A 16834-nucleotide genomic window follows, 5' to 3' on the forward strand; every position below is an offset into this window, starting at 1 on the left:
GCATGGGGCTTTTCGGCCTGCGGATCAGGGTGATGCTGTGCGATGGGTTGCATCTCCGACTGTTTGCCTCAAGCACTTTTTAGGCCATGGAGGCAAGAAGGAGGTGTAAGCCCTTAGGAATATAATGCTGCTCTCGACCTCTTCAGGCTGTCGAACAGCCCGCACATTGAATTCCAGAAGGAGAAATCCTTACTGGAGCACTGGGGATGGTTGGGGTGGGTCGGCGGAGGGAGACAAATCCAGTGTTGACACAAAAAGAGGAAAAAAATCTCGAATAAAGAGACACAGACTCTTTACAGGAGATGCCTTGTATCTGCACAGCCACACAGAGCAGCTGGAAATGTGCGCTGTTGAGGATAAAAACTGCACCTCCTCCAGTAGGATGGAATATCATCTCAAGGATAGACAGGGATCGACACCAAGGCAAGAAGCTGAAAGGTGCTACCTGTCTTGGAAAATATATATATATATTGTTACGGTTTTGAAAGTGTAAATATAACATTATTAAAGGTTAAAGGTTTGCCCCCATAGTTAGTCCACAAGCAACACGTAGGCCCCTTAGAACATTAGTTATGTCATAGTATGTGTGAGGATAAGGCCATTTCCACTTGTGATACCTGCGTTGTGTAAATAAATAATAAGCTTAGGTCCTTTCATTTTGCGGCCACCCTCCAAATCTACCTCGTTGGGCAGCATCCATCCCACGCCCCGATTCGGCTAATCCACCTCGTTTGCCAGCAGCGTTCGCTGCCCTTGGTTTCGCTCGAAACCAGTCAAATGCCACGAGGTAGGCCTGGAAAGGGAGAGGAGCGCGAGGAAGAGGTGTGGCCGCATCAAGCAGCACGTCAGAAGGCGGTGACGATAAGGGCAACAACCAACCAGGGCTCGGTGGGCATGGCTTAAGAGGGCGTGGTAAGGGCGCATCTAGCAAGTGCTGGAAGGTTCGCTGAAAAGGCTATATAAGCGCACGCACAAAGCCCTCGAACAGGACTGGCACGATTCGCGCATGTATAAGGACTGATGAGCGAGGGGCTTTGTGAGAGGACTGCAAGGAATCGCGCTTTGTGAAGAGAACTTGCAGAGGATACGCGCACTGTAAGAGGACTTGGCCGATTTGCGCTCTGTGAGATGACTTCTGGGGGAGAGACGCTTTGCGATTGAACTGTATTGGGAGCGCATATAGCGCCGGTTCTTCTATTACGTACGCGGCCGTGACCGCAAGTATAACCACCAAGCCCGGTTCATCTATTACGTACGCGACCGTGGTCGCAAGTAACCGCCCAGCCAGCCTTGCCTTTCGCCCCGCATTTAACCCCGTAATTGTCTGATCCGCGCCAACGACACGCGGAGAGCTTCTGCTGACCTGACCATCTGCTTCGCGGTGCGAGTTGGGGACCGGAGCGGACTGCCTGGACATCATCCCTGGACCATCACCCTGACCATCTGCAATCCCCGTGTGAGTGTCTGAGTGTGAAACGGGCCCATGTCCTGGGCTAAGTACAAGACTGTATAAGCTGCACTGTGTGTTCTTCTTCTCCTTCCTGTACAAATTGTAAATTAACAAATCTGTTCTTCCTGTCTTTCCTAATTCGACCGTATCAGTGATTTCCTCCATTGGGTAAGCGTGGCATGATCAGAACCGCTCGGATCGGGTTTAGTCCTTGTTAATGGCCCAGGTCACGGTTCGCTATTGCTTGGCGTTTCCACCTATAACCATGATTCTGGCGGGGTTTATTTCCTTGCTTCCTGGGCGGCGTTGGTACTTAGGTAATAGGAATTCGGCCTACCACCCTATTCAACGCCGTCCGGAAGGAACGTCATAGCCCCGGATCCCGTCGGCGAGTAAAAGACAAGGGGACTAATCCCCCCTTGGTAAGGGGAAAGGCCGACCAGGAGATCCGCAACAATATATATATATATATATATATATATATATATATATATATATATATATATATATATATATATATATATATATATATATATATATATATGTTCAAAACACACCTGGTCACAAGTGTGCCGCACTGACCGGGTCCTCAGTCGAGGTCCTCAGCATCATCCCGTTTCGGCCCTTCAACCTCGATACGGTCAGCTAAGGTAGGCCAGCAGGGGCACATACACATCCACATGCAGCAGCTGCACCTGGATGCGTACATACCCCCACCCCCAGCCAGTGCGAACAACAACAACAACACCTCCACATCCAGAATCCACAGCACCAAACAAACATGGTGGAACACTCAAACACCTACCTTTATACCCTTCACCACTCACCAACAAAACACACCAGATCATTCATACACACACATACACACCCATACACACACATCACCAACCAACCAACCACCTACCCTTACATCATACACCACTCAACACACAAAAACACACACTCATGCAAAAATTAATTCATGCAAAAACACACACCCTCACCCAGTCACCCACTCACTCATATACACAAAATAAGAAATAATAATGGTAATAAAAAAAAACCCAAAAAAAACCAAACAAACAAACAAAAAACACACACAACCAACCTACACCATTCGACGTGCCTCCATAAACTTCCTCCATATCCAAAATGAGCCTTTCAAGGCAACCTGGGCCACCTTGTCACACATCCTCCTTCTTTCTGTCCCACACACTCCCAGCCTAGCAAGAAATGCAGAAAAGGAATTGCCAATATACTCTCTACACCCCACCTCAAATGGCTGACACGAAACTCGCCAACCCTTCTCCCGGCACTCTGCCTCCAGCTCACTGTACTTTCCTCTCTTCCTCTCGTGCACCTCCTCCATGTTCTCTTCCCAAGGTACCGACAACTCCCCTAAGATGACCTGTCTTGTTGCACTTGACCAAATGACAATGTCAGGCCGCAACCTTGTCACACAGATCTCCTCTGGGAATACCAATTGTGGCTTTAGGTCTGCCACCACCTGCCAATCACAAGCATCTGGCAGCCCTCTTGCTTTCCACCTCCTCCTCTTTCCACCTCTTACCACTTGGCCCTCTTTGACAAACCACACCTCTCGCCCATCAGTCTCCTTCTCCACTCTTCTCTCTCTCGATCTCAGCACCTCTTGTTGCACCATCTGCACCACCACTGCCAGCACCTGATCATGTCACCACCTGTATCTTCCTGATACCAATGCTCCTGAGCATGCACTCAGTGCAGGCTGCACCGTTCCCACACCTCCACACAAATAACATCTCTCCTCCTGCAACAACCCCCACAATCTCAAGTTTACTGGTGACGGAAGCACATCAAACATTGCCCGCAACAGGAAATTCAACAATATTGGCTCCATCCTCCAAATCTCTTGCCACTTCAATATCCTCACCCCTTCCCACTTAGTCCAAGCACCTTATGTATATACAGTATATATATATATATATATATATATATATATATATATATAAAGCTAATGTCATATCTCTGTCTGTCCCACCCGTCCTCAGAGAAAAAAAAGATTCAGCAAATGTTGCTTCATATTAATGCAAACATACAGGAAAATTATTTTTAAAATTTAAAATCAAAACCAATAATTGAATGTAGGCGGTGTATAAGAACCGAACAACAGATCGCTGCTTCAATCGTTCCCATTTGTTTTGTTTTTTCCTGTTATGAAATATGCCGCGATATATTTTCTGTTAAGAAATATGATGATTTTGGAATTTCACAATTCTCTGCACAGTATATTTAATCGACGAATACTGCCTGTCCACCCCCCCCCCCCCCTTCCACCCTAAAACACAGAAATGCTCCTCGAAGACAATAAATTACGCAAAAGTATTTTATGTTTATATTGTGGTATTTTTACCACGGGCTTCCAGCTCGTAAAAAATAACGCTCCAGAAAAAAAAGTTTAACAAAGAAAGCTGCATGTGGAAGAGAAGAAAACCAACCTCCACTGTGAAGTGTATGCTCCGCATGAAGAGTGGGTGGCGCGTGGTGGAGGAAAAACATTTATGGGCCGACTGAATAAGACAGAATTGGCCATCATGACGGAGATGGTTCCACTTTCTAAACCGGAAATGATTGCATCAACAACTAGACTGACACTCGTATAGTGCATAGTCTCGCCTGGCGCATTCATTCTGAACAAACACCATCGTTAACTGAACATGCGACGATTATGAGCCATATAACCGGGTCATCCATGCACCCTATTATGTCATATAGTTTCTCAGCAAGGGTTATGAATGTCATAAATTTAATTACTCACTCACATCGGGTCATCAATCAGATATATGTAGTTTCAGATTTTTCAGATCAGGATTTGAATTCATCCAATTATGACTGGAATACAGCTTCACTGATGACGTCATTGTTATCAGTTATCACCCTATATGGGGAGTCGATGACATATGCCAAGTTTCAAAAAAAATTCGTTGAGCAGACTCAGAAAAAATTATGTCCAATCTTTTTCTTTAATCCAATATGGCTGCCATACCATGTGACCGATGACATCAGAGTTAGCAATAAAATATTCTCCATGGAGAGTCCCTCTATTTAAAGTTTCGCATTGATCGGACAAGTGTTTGCAGAGAAAAACCATTCCTAAAGTGAAAAATATATAGATGTGGCTACGCACACTCATACACGCACACACAGACACACACGAAGGCGGATACACCAAGACCTGGGAGGGCTCCATTCCACCCTCTGAAACCCGCATATGGAGATAACAACCAGCGACACACAAACACAAACAGGCATTGCAATAGTCTTGTATCTCCTTCGGGGTGAGACTAATTAATAGATACCTGACTAAGAATAGAATAGAGGAAATAACAGCTAGGGCCAGACAACAAGTGTCGGTGAGGATGCTGGGAGCTGAGTTGGGGTGGGGGGGGGGGGCAGGGTGGAGAGAGGGATGTTTGGGACTTCACTGTGGTGTTGGGGGGAGAGGGCTTTGCAGTGAGGCTAAAGCTTAGGCCACGGTGTAGCACCGGGAGCCTAGTGGCAGGGGTGAAGTTTGGCGGGTCCACCTTGGAGGAGGGGGGAGTACACCTGTCACACTGACATGGACTGGGTTTCGCTACATAGATAGGGAGGGGGGATGAAAACGGAAACAGCACATGATGATGATGAGCAGAAGGAGGAGGGAAAACGGCGGAATCGAGGAGAGGAGAAAGATGGGGATGATGAAGTGCAGCGTATATTGGAAGAGCTGGCCAACAAAGCAGAAGCGATACGATTGACACCACTCAGAGGAAGTCCACAACTCTATTGAATAGAAAACAACAAGCGGACAAAAACGCAAGCCAGGAGAAGCAACCGGCCAATTGGTAAATATATATCATAATCCAGCGCGCAGCACCAATATTCCGGTGCAGCTGCAGAATAATAAACTGGTCACAATTGGGAATAAACAAACTAGATATCTAAAAAAGGAAACTCCTCACTGTCCACAAAATGTTCTACAAAAATCAGTGCACCTGCCGAGACGAGAAGTATGCAACGGCCTGATGGATTTCAACCAAGTGCATGGAGTGACAACTGTAGGATTGAGCGAGTATGTAAAAGCAGAATAGACTACCGAATCCAATTTGGATGTAAACACAAACACAGCAAGCCAGAAAAGGTATGTAAAAAGAGGTGAGCTCAACTGGGACAATGAACAAATCATAGTAAATGCCCAAGACCAAGGACATGATGACAAGGGTGGGATTAATGGGACTAAGTCAATCGGAAAGGTGGAGGTCCTACCACTACCGGTATTAATCCGCTTGCCCAGATAAGGGGCGTATCGACCTCTTTGGGGGTTGACTCTTTTGCACTTTGTTCACTTGAGACAGGGGGCATATGAGGTAAGGGCAGAGAGACCACATTTGGAGGCCATTTTTCCCCGCAGAGCAGGGGTTGGCCTTTTTCGGGCACCGTGGTCCCCTCTTTGAAGCAATGTTTTATGGCCGGATGCCCTTCGTGCCACCAACCCTGTTAGTCGCCTCTTGCAATACACAGGGAATTACCAGTGAACTGGTACTCAATTTGCCGACCTTAGAAGGATGACAGGCTGAGTCAACCCCCCTGGTGTTAATTCAGCGATCGACCGGGATTCAAACCCAGGATCCTAGGATCCCAAGCCGGCACCCTAACCGCTAAGCCAACACCAGGCTAATATGAGGTAAGGGCAGGACTTTGGAATTTGTTCATGGTGCCAGCGATTGCTCACCAACTCTTTATGAAGGACACCGTGGGATCTATAACGTCGAGCAACTAATGAACGTCGAGCAACTAATGTCGGCTGGCGGGACGCCACCTCCGTTTAGGATGTAAAACACTCATGTCAGAACAGCTCTACACACAAAGTCAAACCACATATAGAGATAACAACCAACAATACACACACACACACACACACACACACACACACACACACACTAAACCAAGTGGTCGACAGACACAAAGCAGGAAGAAGGGTCTTTCTGTCTTCTACTGACTCCTGTCTGGCCTTGCTCCCCCAGCTCTCTCTGGGCTAGGTCCCCCAAATATTCCTACAGGTCGCACAAGATCTGCCTGCAACCCTCTTCTGGTGAAACTGCCAAAATCAAGACTCTCTGCTCACCTTCACTCTTTCATTCCTCTTCACTCCCGCCTCTGGAACAAACTCCCCCACTCCCTTCAATCCCACTCCTCCCTCCAGGTCTTTAAAACAGCTGTTCACCACCATCTCTTATCTTCCCCAATCCAAAACCTTGATCTTTTCTACCCCCATTAATTCACCCCATATCCACTTTTATGAAATACCGACTTCATTCCTGGAAGTCCTAGCAATGTCCACGTGCTTTATACCTCCCCCTCCCCCCCACCCCCTTCCCATGCCTCCTCCCCCCAAGCCCTCTCCCTCCCACAGATCTCCCGATGTCCCTGCTCTGAAATGTTGCACTTGTATGCTTCCCCCTCTCTCCCCATCTTGTCTCCTGCTCCCTTTATTGTCCCCCGTCGCACAGCGGAGCGAAAGGGGGACTATGGCTTTCCCCTCCGTCCGTGTGTCCGTCCGTCCGTGCGTGCGTGTGTGTGTGCGTGCGTGCGTGTTTGCGTGCGTGCGTGCAGGCGTGCGTGCATGCGTGCATGCATAAGCGAAGGACCGCATTCGAATTTGGTGTGTGGGTGCAACCCACGTCAAAATCCAAGATGGCCGCCGCCATGTATGTCTGATGCCATGTATGTCTGAAACTTGTGAGATGAATATCTTGAAAAATAAGCGAAGTACCAACTTCTAATCTGGTGTGTGGGTGTATCGAGGCATAAGGAAGAACGCTATTGAAAATTGGGTCGCCACGTCAAAATCCAAGATGGCCGCCGCCATGTATGTCTGAACCTTGTGAGATGAATATCTTGAAAAATAAGCGAAGTACCAACTTCTAATCTGGTGTGTGGGTGTATCTACGCATAAGGAAGAACGCTATTGAAAATTGGGTCGCCACGTCAAAATCCAAGATGGCCGCCGCCATGTATGTCTGAACCTTGTGAGATGAATATCTTGAAAAATAAGCGAAGTACCAACTTCTAATCTGGTGTGTGGGTGTATCTAGGCACAAGCAAGAACGCTGTTTAAAATTGGGTCGCCACGTCAAAATCCAAGATGGCCGCCGCCATGTATGTCTGAACCTTGTGCGATGAATATCTTGAAAAATAAGCGAAGTACCAACTTCTAATTTGGTGTGTGGGTGTATCTCGGAATAAGGAAGAACGCTATTGGAAATTGGGTCGCCACGTCAAAATCCAAGATGGCCGCCACCATATATACGTCTGAACCTTGTGAGCGAAATATCTTGAAAAATAAGCGAAGTACCAACTTCTAATCTGGTGTGTTGGTGTATCTAGGAACAAGCAAGAAGGCTGTTTAAAATAGGGTCGCCACGTCAAATTCCAAGATGGCCGCCGCCATGTATGTCTGAACCTTGAGAGATGAATATCTTGAAAAATAAGCGAAGTACCAACTTCTAATTTGGTGTGTGGGTGTATCTCGGCATAAGGAAGAACGCTATTGAAAATTGGGTCGCCGCGTCAAACTCCAAGATGGCCGCCACCATATATATGTCTGAACCTTGTGAGTGAAATATCTGGGAAAATAAGCAAAGTACCAACTTCTAATTTGGTGTGTGGGTGTATATAGGCACAAGGAAGAACGCTATTGAAAATTGGGTCGCCACGTCAAAATCCAAGATGGCCGCCGCCATGTATGTCTGAACCTTGCGAGCGGAATATCTTGAAAAATAAGCGAAGTACCAAGTTCTAATCTGGTGTGTGGGTGTATCTAGGCATAAGGAAGAACGCTATTGAAAATTGGGTCGCCACGTCAAAATCCAAGATGGCCGCCTCCATGTATGTCTGAACCTTGTGAGCGAAATATCATATCATAGCATGTTTTCTGCGTCTCCCACTTTGTCAACTCACATCACTTCACCGACGGGGGACCTAGGCGTAACGCTTGTTATGTCTTATGTGTCCGTTCGTTTTTTGTCATTAATGTTAGCTCTTACACGAGCCTCGATCTTGTATTAAAAAAAAAAGACAATACATGATGGTGTAGGCCTACATATGTACATCATTTTGTTTCGCGAAGCGATCAAAGATGGCCAACTGGTAGACTGGCGGCCATGTTAGTTGTAAAAAAAAGAAAAGATAAAAAGCCCGATGTTGAACACGTCCTCAACCATTTCTCGGACTTGCATTTACCGATGTTGTTCAAACATGGCACACAGATAACGAATGATAGATTGCATGTGCACATAATTGTCTTTTTGAGATCAGATCCAAGATGGCCGACTGGCGGCCATTTTGTAACTTAAACGTGTCCCCAACCATTTATTCAACATGTATGATCCGATTTTGTACAAATTTGGCACAAAGACAATACATGAGAGTATACATATGTAGAAGATTTTGTTTTGTAATCCGACCAAAGATGGCCGACTGGCGGCCTTAAACTCCATACAGCAAAATTACTAAAACCACAGGGTTAGTTGACATTTTATGTCTTTTCCTTTTTGTTCATTTTGGTGATGGTAAAAGCACTAATAATAATACAGATTGTAATCAACAGTTGGGTGGATGCAAGCAAGGGCTGCCTGGTTGTCAGCACTCCCAATGTCGCGATGATATGGATGCTGTTCAAGTTACTATGGCAATTAAACATGTTAAACAGGCTTAATAGGCTCCAATTTTCTCCGCACAAACTGCTCCTTCAACAAGTTAGTCCACAAAGTGGTGGTTAACGCAATGGTGGCGCAGGCAGAAGCTTTTATATTGTCTGCAATGCTGAGAATTGTTTTAATAGTCGACGTAGCCAAGTCTAATGCACGATCGACCCACTTCTACCTGATTATCTCAAAGCATGAGCATACAAACAAAGATGGCGGGTGCGTTTACTTGGCGACCTCTGCGTGTTATGAACTTTCATTTTTTTTAGTGAAAGAGTTATGTGTCGAATCAGCATTCTATGGGATATTGCTAAGTGGGTATTATTGTATATACTGAACATAAATATATATACACTACATTCCCAAAAGTATGCGGACACCCCTTCTAATTGGTGGATTTGGCTGTTTCAGCCACACCCATTGCTGACAGGTATATATAATAAATCACACAGCCATGCAATCTCCATAGACAAACATTGGCAGTAGAATGGGCCATACTGAAGAGCTCAGTGACTTTCAATGTGGCACCGTCATAGGATGCCACATTTCCAACAAGTCAGTTCGTCCAATTTCTGCCTTTCTGCTGCCCCGGTCAACTGTAAGTGCGGTTATTGTGAAGTGGAAACGTCTAGGACCAACAACAGCTCAGCTGTGAAGTGGTAGGCCACACAAGCTCACAGAAAGGGACCGCCGAGTACTGAAGCACGTAGCGCGTAAAAATAGTCTGTCCTCGGTTGCAACACTCACGACCGAGTTCCAAACTGCCTCTGGAAGCAACGTCAGCACAACAACTGTTCGTCGGGAACTTCATGAAATGAGTTTCCATGGCCGAGCAGCCGCACGCAAGCCTGAGATCACTATGCGCAATGCCAAACGTCGGCTGGAGTGGTGTAAAGCTCACCGCCATTGAACTCTGGAGCAGTGGAAACGTGTTCTCTGGAGTGATGAATCACGCTTCACCATCTGGCAGTCCGATGGACGAATCTGGGTTTGGCGGATGCCAGGAGAACGCTACCTGCCAGAAAGCATAGTGTCAACTGTAATGTTTGGTGGAGGAGGAATAATGGTCTGGGGCTGTTTTTCATGGTTCGGGCTCGGGCCCTTAGTTCCAGTGAAGGGAAATATTAACGCTACAGCATACAATGACATTCTAGACGATTGTGTGCTTCCAACTTTATGGCAACAGTTTGGGGAAGGCCTTTCCTGTTTCAGTATGACAATTCCCCCGTGCACAAAGCGAGGTCCATACAGAAATGGTTTGTTGAGATCGGTGTGGAAGAACTTGACTGGCCTGCACAGAGCCCTGACCTCAACCCCATCAAACACCTTTTGGATGAATTGGAACACCGACTGTGAGCCAGGCCTAATCGCCCAACATCAGTGCCAGCCCGACCTCACTGATGCTGTTGTGACTGAATGGAAGCAAATCCCTGCAGCAATGTTCCAAAATCTCCAAAAAAGTGGAGAATGTTATAGCGGCAAAGGGGGGGGACCAACTCCATATTAATGCCCATGATTTTGGAATGAGATGTTCGATGTTCGGGTGTCCACATGCTTTTGGTCATGTGGTGTATATATGCATATGTATATATGTATATGTATATATGTATATGTATATATGTGTATATGTTTATATGTATATGTGTGTATGTGTGTATGTGTGTATATGTGTTTGTGTGTGTGTGTGTGTGTGTGTGTGTGTGTGTGTATATATATATATATATATGTTTGTGTGTGTATGTGTGTGTATATGTGTGTGTGTGTGTGTTTGTGTGTGTGTGTGTGTTTGTGTGTTTATGTGTGTTTATTTGTGTGTGTGTGTGTGTGTGTGTGTGTGTATGTACATGTATATGCATATGTATATGCATATGCATATGCATGTGCATATGTGCATGTGTATGTGTGTGTGCATGTATATGTATATACATACGTATATGTATATGCATATGTATATGTATATGCATATGTGTATGTGTATGTGTATGTAGATGTACATGCATGTGTATGTGTATGTGTATGTGTATGTGTGTATATACATATACGTAAGTTAATCTTTCCAGGATTTCCCATCAAATTGGTCTTCTAAACATCGCTTCTACATGTCTGTTTTTCCCCCTACTCCAGTCCTAACTACAACCACATTATTTCTCACCATGTGAACTCGCTACTTTTCCTTTCCTGTTAATATTTAGTATCCTCCCTCCCTTCGCATCATAACCACCTCTTCCTCTTTCAAACACAATCTCCCCACTCTCTGTCTCCACCCTCCTACTGTCAGCACCAGCTGTACAATATGCCAATGCCAGCTTGGTAACAGCACAAGGGTGCCAGGCATGCCACATGGGCATTGGTATACCCTTTTTCACAGTATCATCCCCTCATTGTCAGCTTGCCATAAGCTCGACCCTTACTGTTCACACACTAACTTCAGCCCCTCACTTTTACCCCAAAAGCTATTTTCTTTTGAATTTCTATCCTTTCACATCCACTCAAACCACCCCCTCTTTCCCAGCCCCCCTCATTCTTCTTCTTTCTACAAAAACCTATCCTACAAAAACTCCACTTGGCTCAAATCCCACCTTCCCATGGAATCTCCCCTGTATGCTGGACCAGGTGCCATTGTGTTAACAGTACAGGTCCACTTTCATCAGTCACCATCATGTTTTTATGGGATTCAAGGAAACAGCGATGCGACCTTGACAGTGCGCGCGTATGAACGTACATTTGGCAACACCACTGTGCAAAGTTTTGGATCAGACCCAAACCTGGGCAAGCACGTTTTTGTTCTTCGTTCCAATGGATGTTTCCGTAGAGACGGAGCGGTGTTTGGGTAATTCGCTACTGCACGAGGAGCACATGGACTTGGGCTTCCGCTTTAACTGAAATGTCGCTCATTTCCAGACCATCGTCTTTCACAAAGGATTCCAGGCAGTCTCAGATTACCTTCGCTCAATCAAGTTCCGAGTACTTATGTAAAGGCGTCAAAAAAAACCGGGATGACAAGGGAGTGTGACAGGTGGATTGCCTGAACAAATTCTGATTGTGATACACCATGGTGTGTCACAGAAGGTCGGTGCTGCCGAGGCAGTTTCTTGGCAAGGGTTATCCTGGCTTGTTTGCCATTGCCAAGTAATTAGGACAGGAATTTGTAATTGGCCGGGGTACCGGTGATAGCTCGCCTACTCTTTGTGGAGGACACAGTGGGATCTACAACGTCCTCCAACGAATGCGGGTAAAATGGGACCGACGCCCAGTTTGAGGTCAATCTTTACGAAGACCAGAATTATTACTCGTTACCCCCAAACATCAACTTACTGTTCCAATGCAGTATTGATTTGGCGGCTTCCGGATGCCCATGAACATTGCACTATTTCCTTACGGGCCTCTACTCCCTTGCAGGGAATACCGGAGCAGCCATTGACCAGGGCAGGAATTGAGAATTGTGTGACGTCACTAAGACACAGTTGTCTACTCTTTTTGAAAGGTTACCGCAGGGTCTTTAAAGGCCATAAGGGAATCCTGGAAGGAGGCACGGCCGGATTCACATTCCCTTCAAAGGATGGCATAATCAGTAATGCAAAGCCCCGAGGATAAGTTTATCGTCAGGATGGGCATCTAATCCAGAGTAGATCACTCACAGATGAGTACAACACCTCGAAAATGTCCTGACAGACTCCAAGAATTGTATCAGATTTCCAAAACAATATATCTTCCACTTTCCTTTTCTTGCAAATATCAGCTCTGTTGTGTTTTCCTATATATTAATATGTAACCCGAACCCTAACCCTAACCCTATATATTAATATGTAACCCTAACCCTAACCCTAACCCTAACCCTAAATATTAATATGTAATCCTAACCCTATATATTAATGTGTAACCCTAACCCTATCCCTAACCCTAACCCTAACAACCTGAACCCTAACCCTATATATTAATATGTAATACTAACCCAAACACACCATGGAAATTACCTTTCCTCTTCCTTCAACCCACCATCAGCTCACCTTTTGTGTGAATGTGGTAGGCAAGGAAGAGGTCCAGCTCCTTGACAGACACCCCAATATGCTGGGGCTGGATACATAGGCCTGGAGATGCACAATGCGGGGCACGCACCAGGCGCTCCCCATCCGTACTCTCAAGCGGTACACCCTTGAACACAATGACCATAACCAGGTCCAGTCTCCAAACCTTGTCGGCCTGCCTTAAGCAGTCGATTCGCCGGACCTTCCCCTTCTGATCGGGGTTGGAGATGACGCAGCAAGGTGCCTTTTTCCCCGTGATTGTGAGAACCAGGTCTTCTCGGCACTCTGGCCGTATATCCTTCCGCAGCTTGGCCAGGAGACGCGACGCCCACTTCTGCTTCACCTCCACCTTCTCTGCGAGCAACTCGTCTTTGGCTGCTCGTTCCTCGTCGCACGACATGCGCCTCTCGTGCTTCTTGAAGTACTTGCGCTTCCGTGCTTGCAAGTTGAACCACGTGTAGGCAAAAGCACGTACGTGCGGCAGCAACGCCTCGATGAAAGGGTGGAATTCATCCTGGCAAGGTGGAAGGTAGATTTGAGAGTTAGGTATCTCCAAAAGGTATTCTGGCTCACAATATTGCGGTCGAACACAATACAATATCATTCCTATCAGCCATTGATGTTATCTGGGAAAAGCATGAAATGTTTCCCATATTTCTAGCTCAATGGTCTGTTATTGAATACATTTTGGACAGAATATCTTCCTGAATCTTTCATTGAAGTTACAAGTCTTAGGTTTCAATCTGGCACATTTAAACGTTAATCTCTGTTATCCTGTCACTGACAAAATAGCTCAGTTTGTGACTTGACTATCACACTAAAATACGCCATTTCTGTCTGTCTGTCTGTCTGATGAATTTTTGACGCCAATACATTCTGTCGTTACTTATCCAATCTCAGCGAAACTACACAGGATGACCAATGGTTACATAATGAAGGTTGTAGCGCATTCATTTGCCCCCCCCCCCCTCCCTAAGGGGGTTTTCTCCCCCGAGCGGGTTTTCCCCGCCATTGCCGTCAATGGCGTTGCGTGTTGAGGTGTATATCAATGTTAAATTAGCTTTACCGTGGCGTTTTTCCAAGGCCGCTTCAAATAACAAAACTAACGATAATAGCATAATATTAATGTTATTACAAAACAATATTAATACCAATAATATCCCACCTCCCCAAGGGGTTTTTCCAGCGAGTCAACGTATATAAATAGCTTATCATGGCGTTTTCGTGGGAGCAACGGCCTCTACCAGAGGCACGTGCGATTTGGTCTCTTCCGAAGACAGAAGCCTCTTCCGGCAGATTGCTTTGCGCCGAACAGGCAGAAGAGAAGCAAGATGGCGGCCAAACATGTATTACTCGCGCCCATGATGGAAGAATTAGACAAAGATGACACTACATCACAAGTTGATGCAAATATCCAGATTGTGTTTTCACTTGCAAGTTTCGCTGCGTAAGTATAACCAGCAGCGTTTCTCCGTGACTGAAATTATGGGTGAAAACGGCATATATATCACTCCCATATCACTCACTAATTACCAAGAAAACAACAAATAAGTAAAATAGAACTCGTGATTAAGTGAGTTAAGCCTGTTTTAAGCAAACTTGCCATACAGCTGTAATATCAACGTGTCATATATGACAAAGTTCTTTCAAAGTAATCGGCGAGGCCATTTTGTTTTCGAAGAGCCCATGCCTCTTCTGCTGGATAACAGGAAGAGGCAGAAGAGCTTCCGAGAAGAGAAGAGTCCAAATCGAAGGACCGGAAGAGAGCTCTTATTCTTCCAGAAGTGCAAATCGCACGCGCCTCAGAGGTAAGGAACATTAATGAACACTGAACAGTGATGAATATTATAAACCACAAACACGTATGATTAGCTTTTTAAACAGTCGCTAATGCTGTTTATAATACTAAATGAAGAAATTTGGAGGAATCCCGACATGCGTGAGGTAAGTTTTACTGACAGAACTGAGTGAAGATCTACTGTACTCTCGGTACCCCATAAGTGTTGGGTTAATAACATGACCCTTCCTGCTGCTACCGTGGCATTTTTCGTAGTGAACTTTTCAAACTCGCTCCTGCTGTTTAAAACGAAACTGAAAGGGAGGAAGCCCAGAGTGCGCTCATTTACCAAGCAGCTAGCTTGCGCTTGCTACGCCAGCCGTTCCTTAACGGTTTTGAATGGAGTGCTTGCTCGAATGCTTAAACCACCTGGAGATCTCTTCACAATAAACTTGGTAAATGAACACACACCCAATGTTCTTGAGACCCGACCATAGATCGACTGTAATCTATATACCCCAAAGAGGAATGACCCTTCCTGCCCCTCCCGGAGTCTGCGGGTGTACTGGAGTCTTAAATTCCGGGACAGAGTAGGATGAATACAAGTTATTGTCCTGGTGCTTCACAGACATCATATAAATTCCTTTGTGTTTTGGAGGGGACTGCGAGCAATGCAAAAGGTACCTCCTAATACCGTCTTCGAGACATTAACGATACCACGATACTTCTGATATGAGTAGACGTGATTGGAGGTTCCAGATCTTCCACTAGGAAGACAATGGGAATCGTGTTTATTGGTTCAGTAGCACCTACCTATCTTCGATGGATGCACATATCTAATTGGATGGTACCCATCCTCACACAACTGCAAGAACGTATCGAAGACCTCAGGTAACCTCGTCTGAGCTCATACGAAACACACTGTCTTGCCTGTTTGTCTTACCTCATAGAAGACAAATATTCCATTCGAATCCTTTTGGAGAACATGCTTTTGGATGAGACAATGGCCAATTCCAAATGTCCGCCTTGTGTCCTGCAGCAGCGCTCGTGTCTGGTCGGAACAGTCCAGATACGCCATTAGAGGATTGGGATAATGCAAATTCCTTGAGCAGTGCAAAACATTCTTGGGTTTCACTCGAGCACAAGATGCGCATCTCATCAACCTTAATACTTTTTGGAGGGGACGGGCCACACTCAACATGTCGGTACTTGAAACATGAACACAGCAGGTATGAATGCCACTACTGTAGTATTGGAGTTGAAATAGACAGTGCTGCCTATAATATATATATCACCTTTTATTTGAATACTTAGGAATATACGATACAGGTAACAAAGTCTTACATTTTTTTGACGAGCTGAGAGAGGTTTGCTATTTTAGAAGCGACAAAGCATGGTAGTTATAGGATTGGCAGGATAGCCTAGGTCCTGGGGGTAGGCCGCGCACTCCCCTCTGCGCTCTCTGTCCTGGGTGTGAATCTCAGCCCACCTATAAACTTTCATCCTCGAGGAACAGGTGGTTGCTGATGATGCGAATGTCTGAGCGATGATGCGAATGTCTGAGCGATGATGCAACAAGCGGTTCAAATTCATATTCTAATTCGCGATCATTGGACAAGTTTTGATTTTTGAAATACGTGAAGAACCTTGCAAATGAAGGCCTTGCAAAGAAAGTCCTCCATGTGTGAAAATCTGATGAGGACAAAAACAACAACTATGCGTTTCTGTCTGCACCACCACTTCTTTAACCTTCCCAATTATTCCCATATATTGTTGGTCCAAGTCTTTCACAAGCAGGCTGGCTATACCTGTCATTCACCTGCAGCTGATTTGTGCACGAATCTCTAGTTTGTTCAAGATGCTAGCGATAATTTGCGTA

General features: G+C 45.6%; 1 protein-coding gene and 1 pseudogene across 5 annotated transcripts in view; both read right to left on the bottom strand.

The window, feature by feature from the left end:
• The window catches only part of LOC137421541 (nuclear factor 1 A-type), a 209177-nt gene that overhangs the window by 103756 nt on the left and 88587 nt on the right, over positions 1-16834 (bottom strand). For all 4 annotated transcript variants that reach the window (XM_068107729.2, XM_068107721.2, XM_068107705.2 and 1 more), the window contains exon 2: positions 13161-13692. In XM_068107729.2, the coding sequence (XP_067963830.2) occupies positions 13161-13692 (532 nt within the window). The remainder of the gene's footprint in view (positions 1-13160; positions 13693-16834) is intronic.
• LOC144894166 (cold-inducible RNA-binding protein A pseudogene) overlaps positions 1-16834 on the bottom strand; it is a 123664-nt pseudogene that overhangs the window by 40844 nt on the left and 65986 nt on the right. The window lies entirely within an intron of this gene.

The sequence above is a fragment of the Myxine glutinosa genome, chromosome 1, assembly GCF_964187855.1.
Source record: "Myxine glutinosa chromosome 1, kmMyxGlut1.1, whole genome shotgun sequence".
NCBI lineage: Eukaryota > Metazoa > Chordata > Myxini > Myxiniformes > Myxinidae > Myxine > Myxine glutinosa.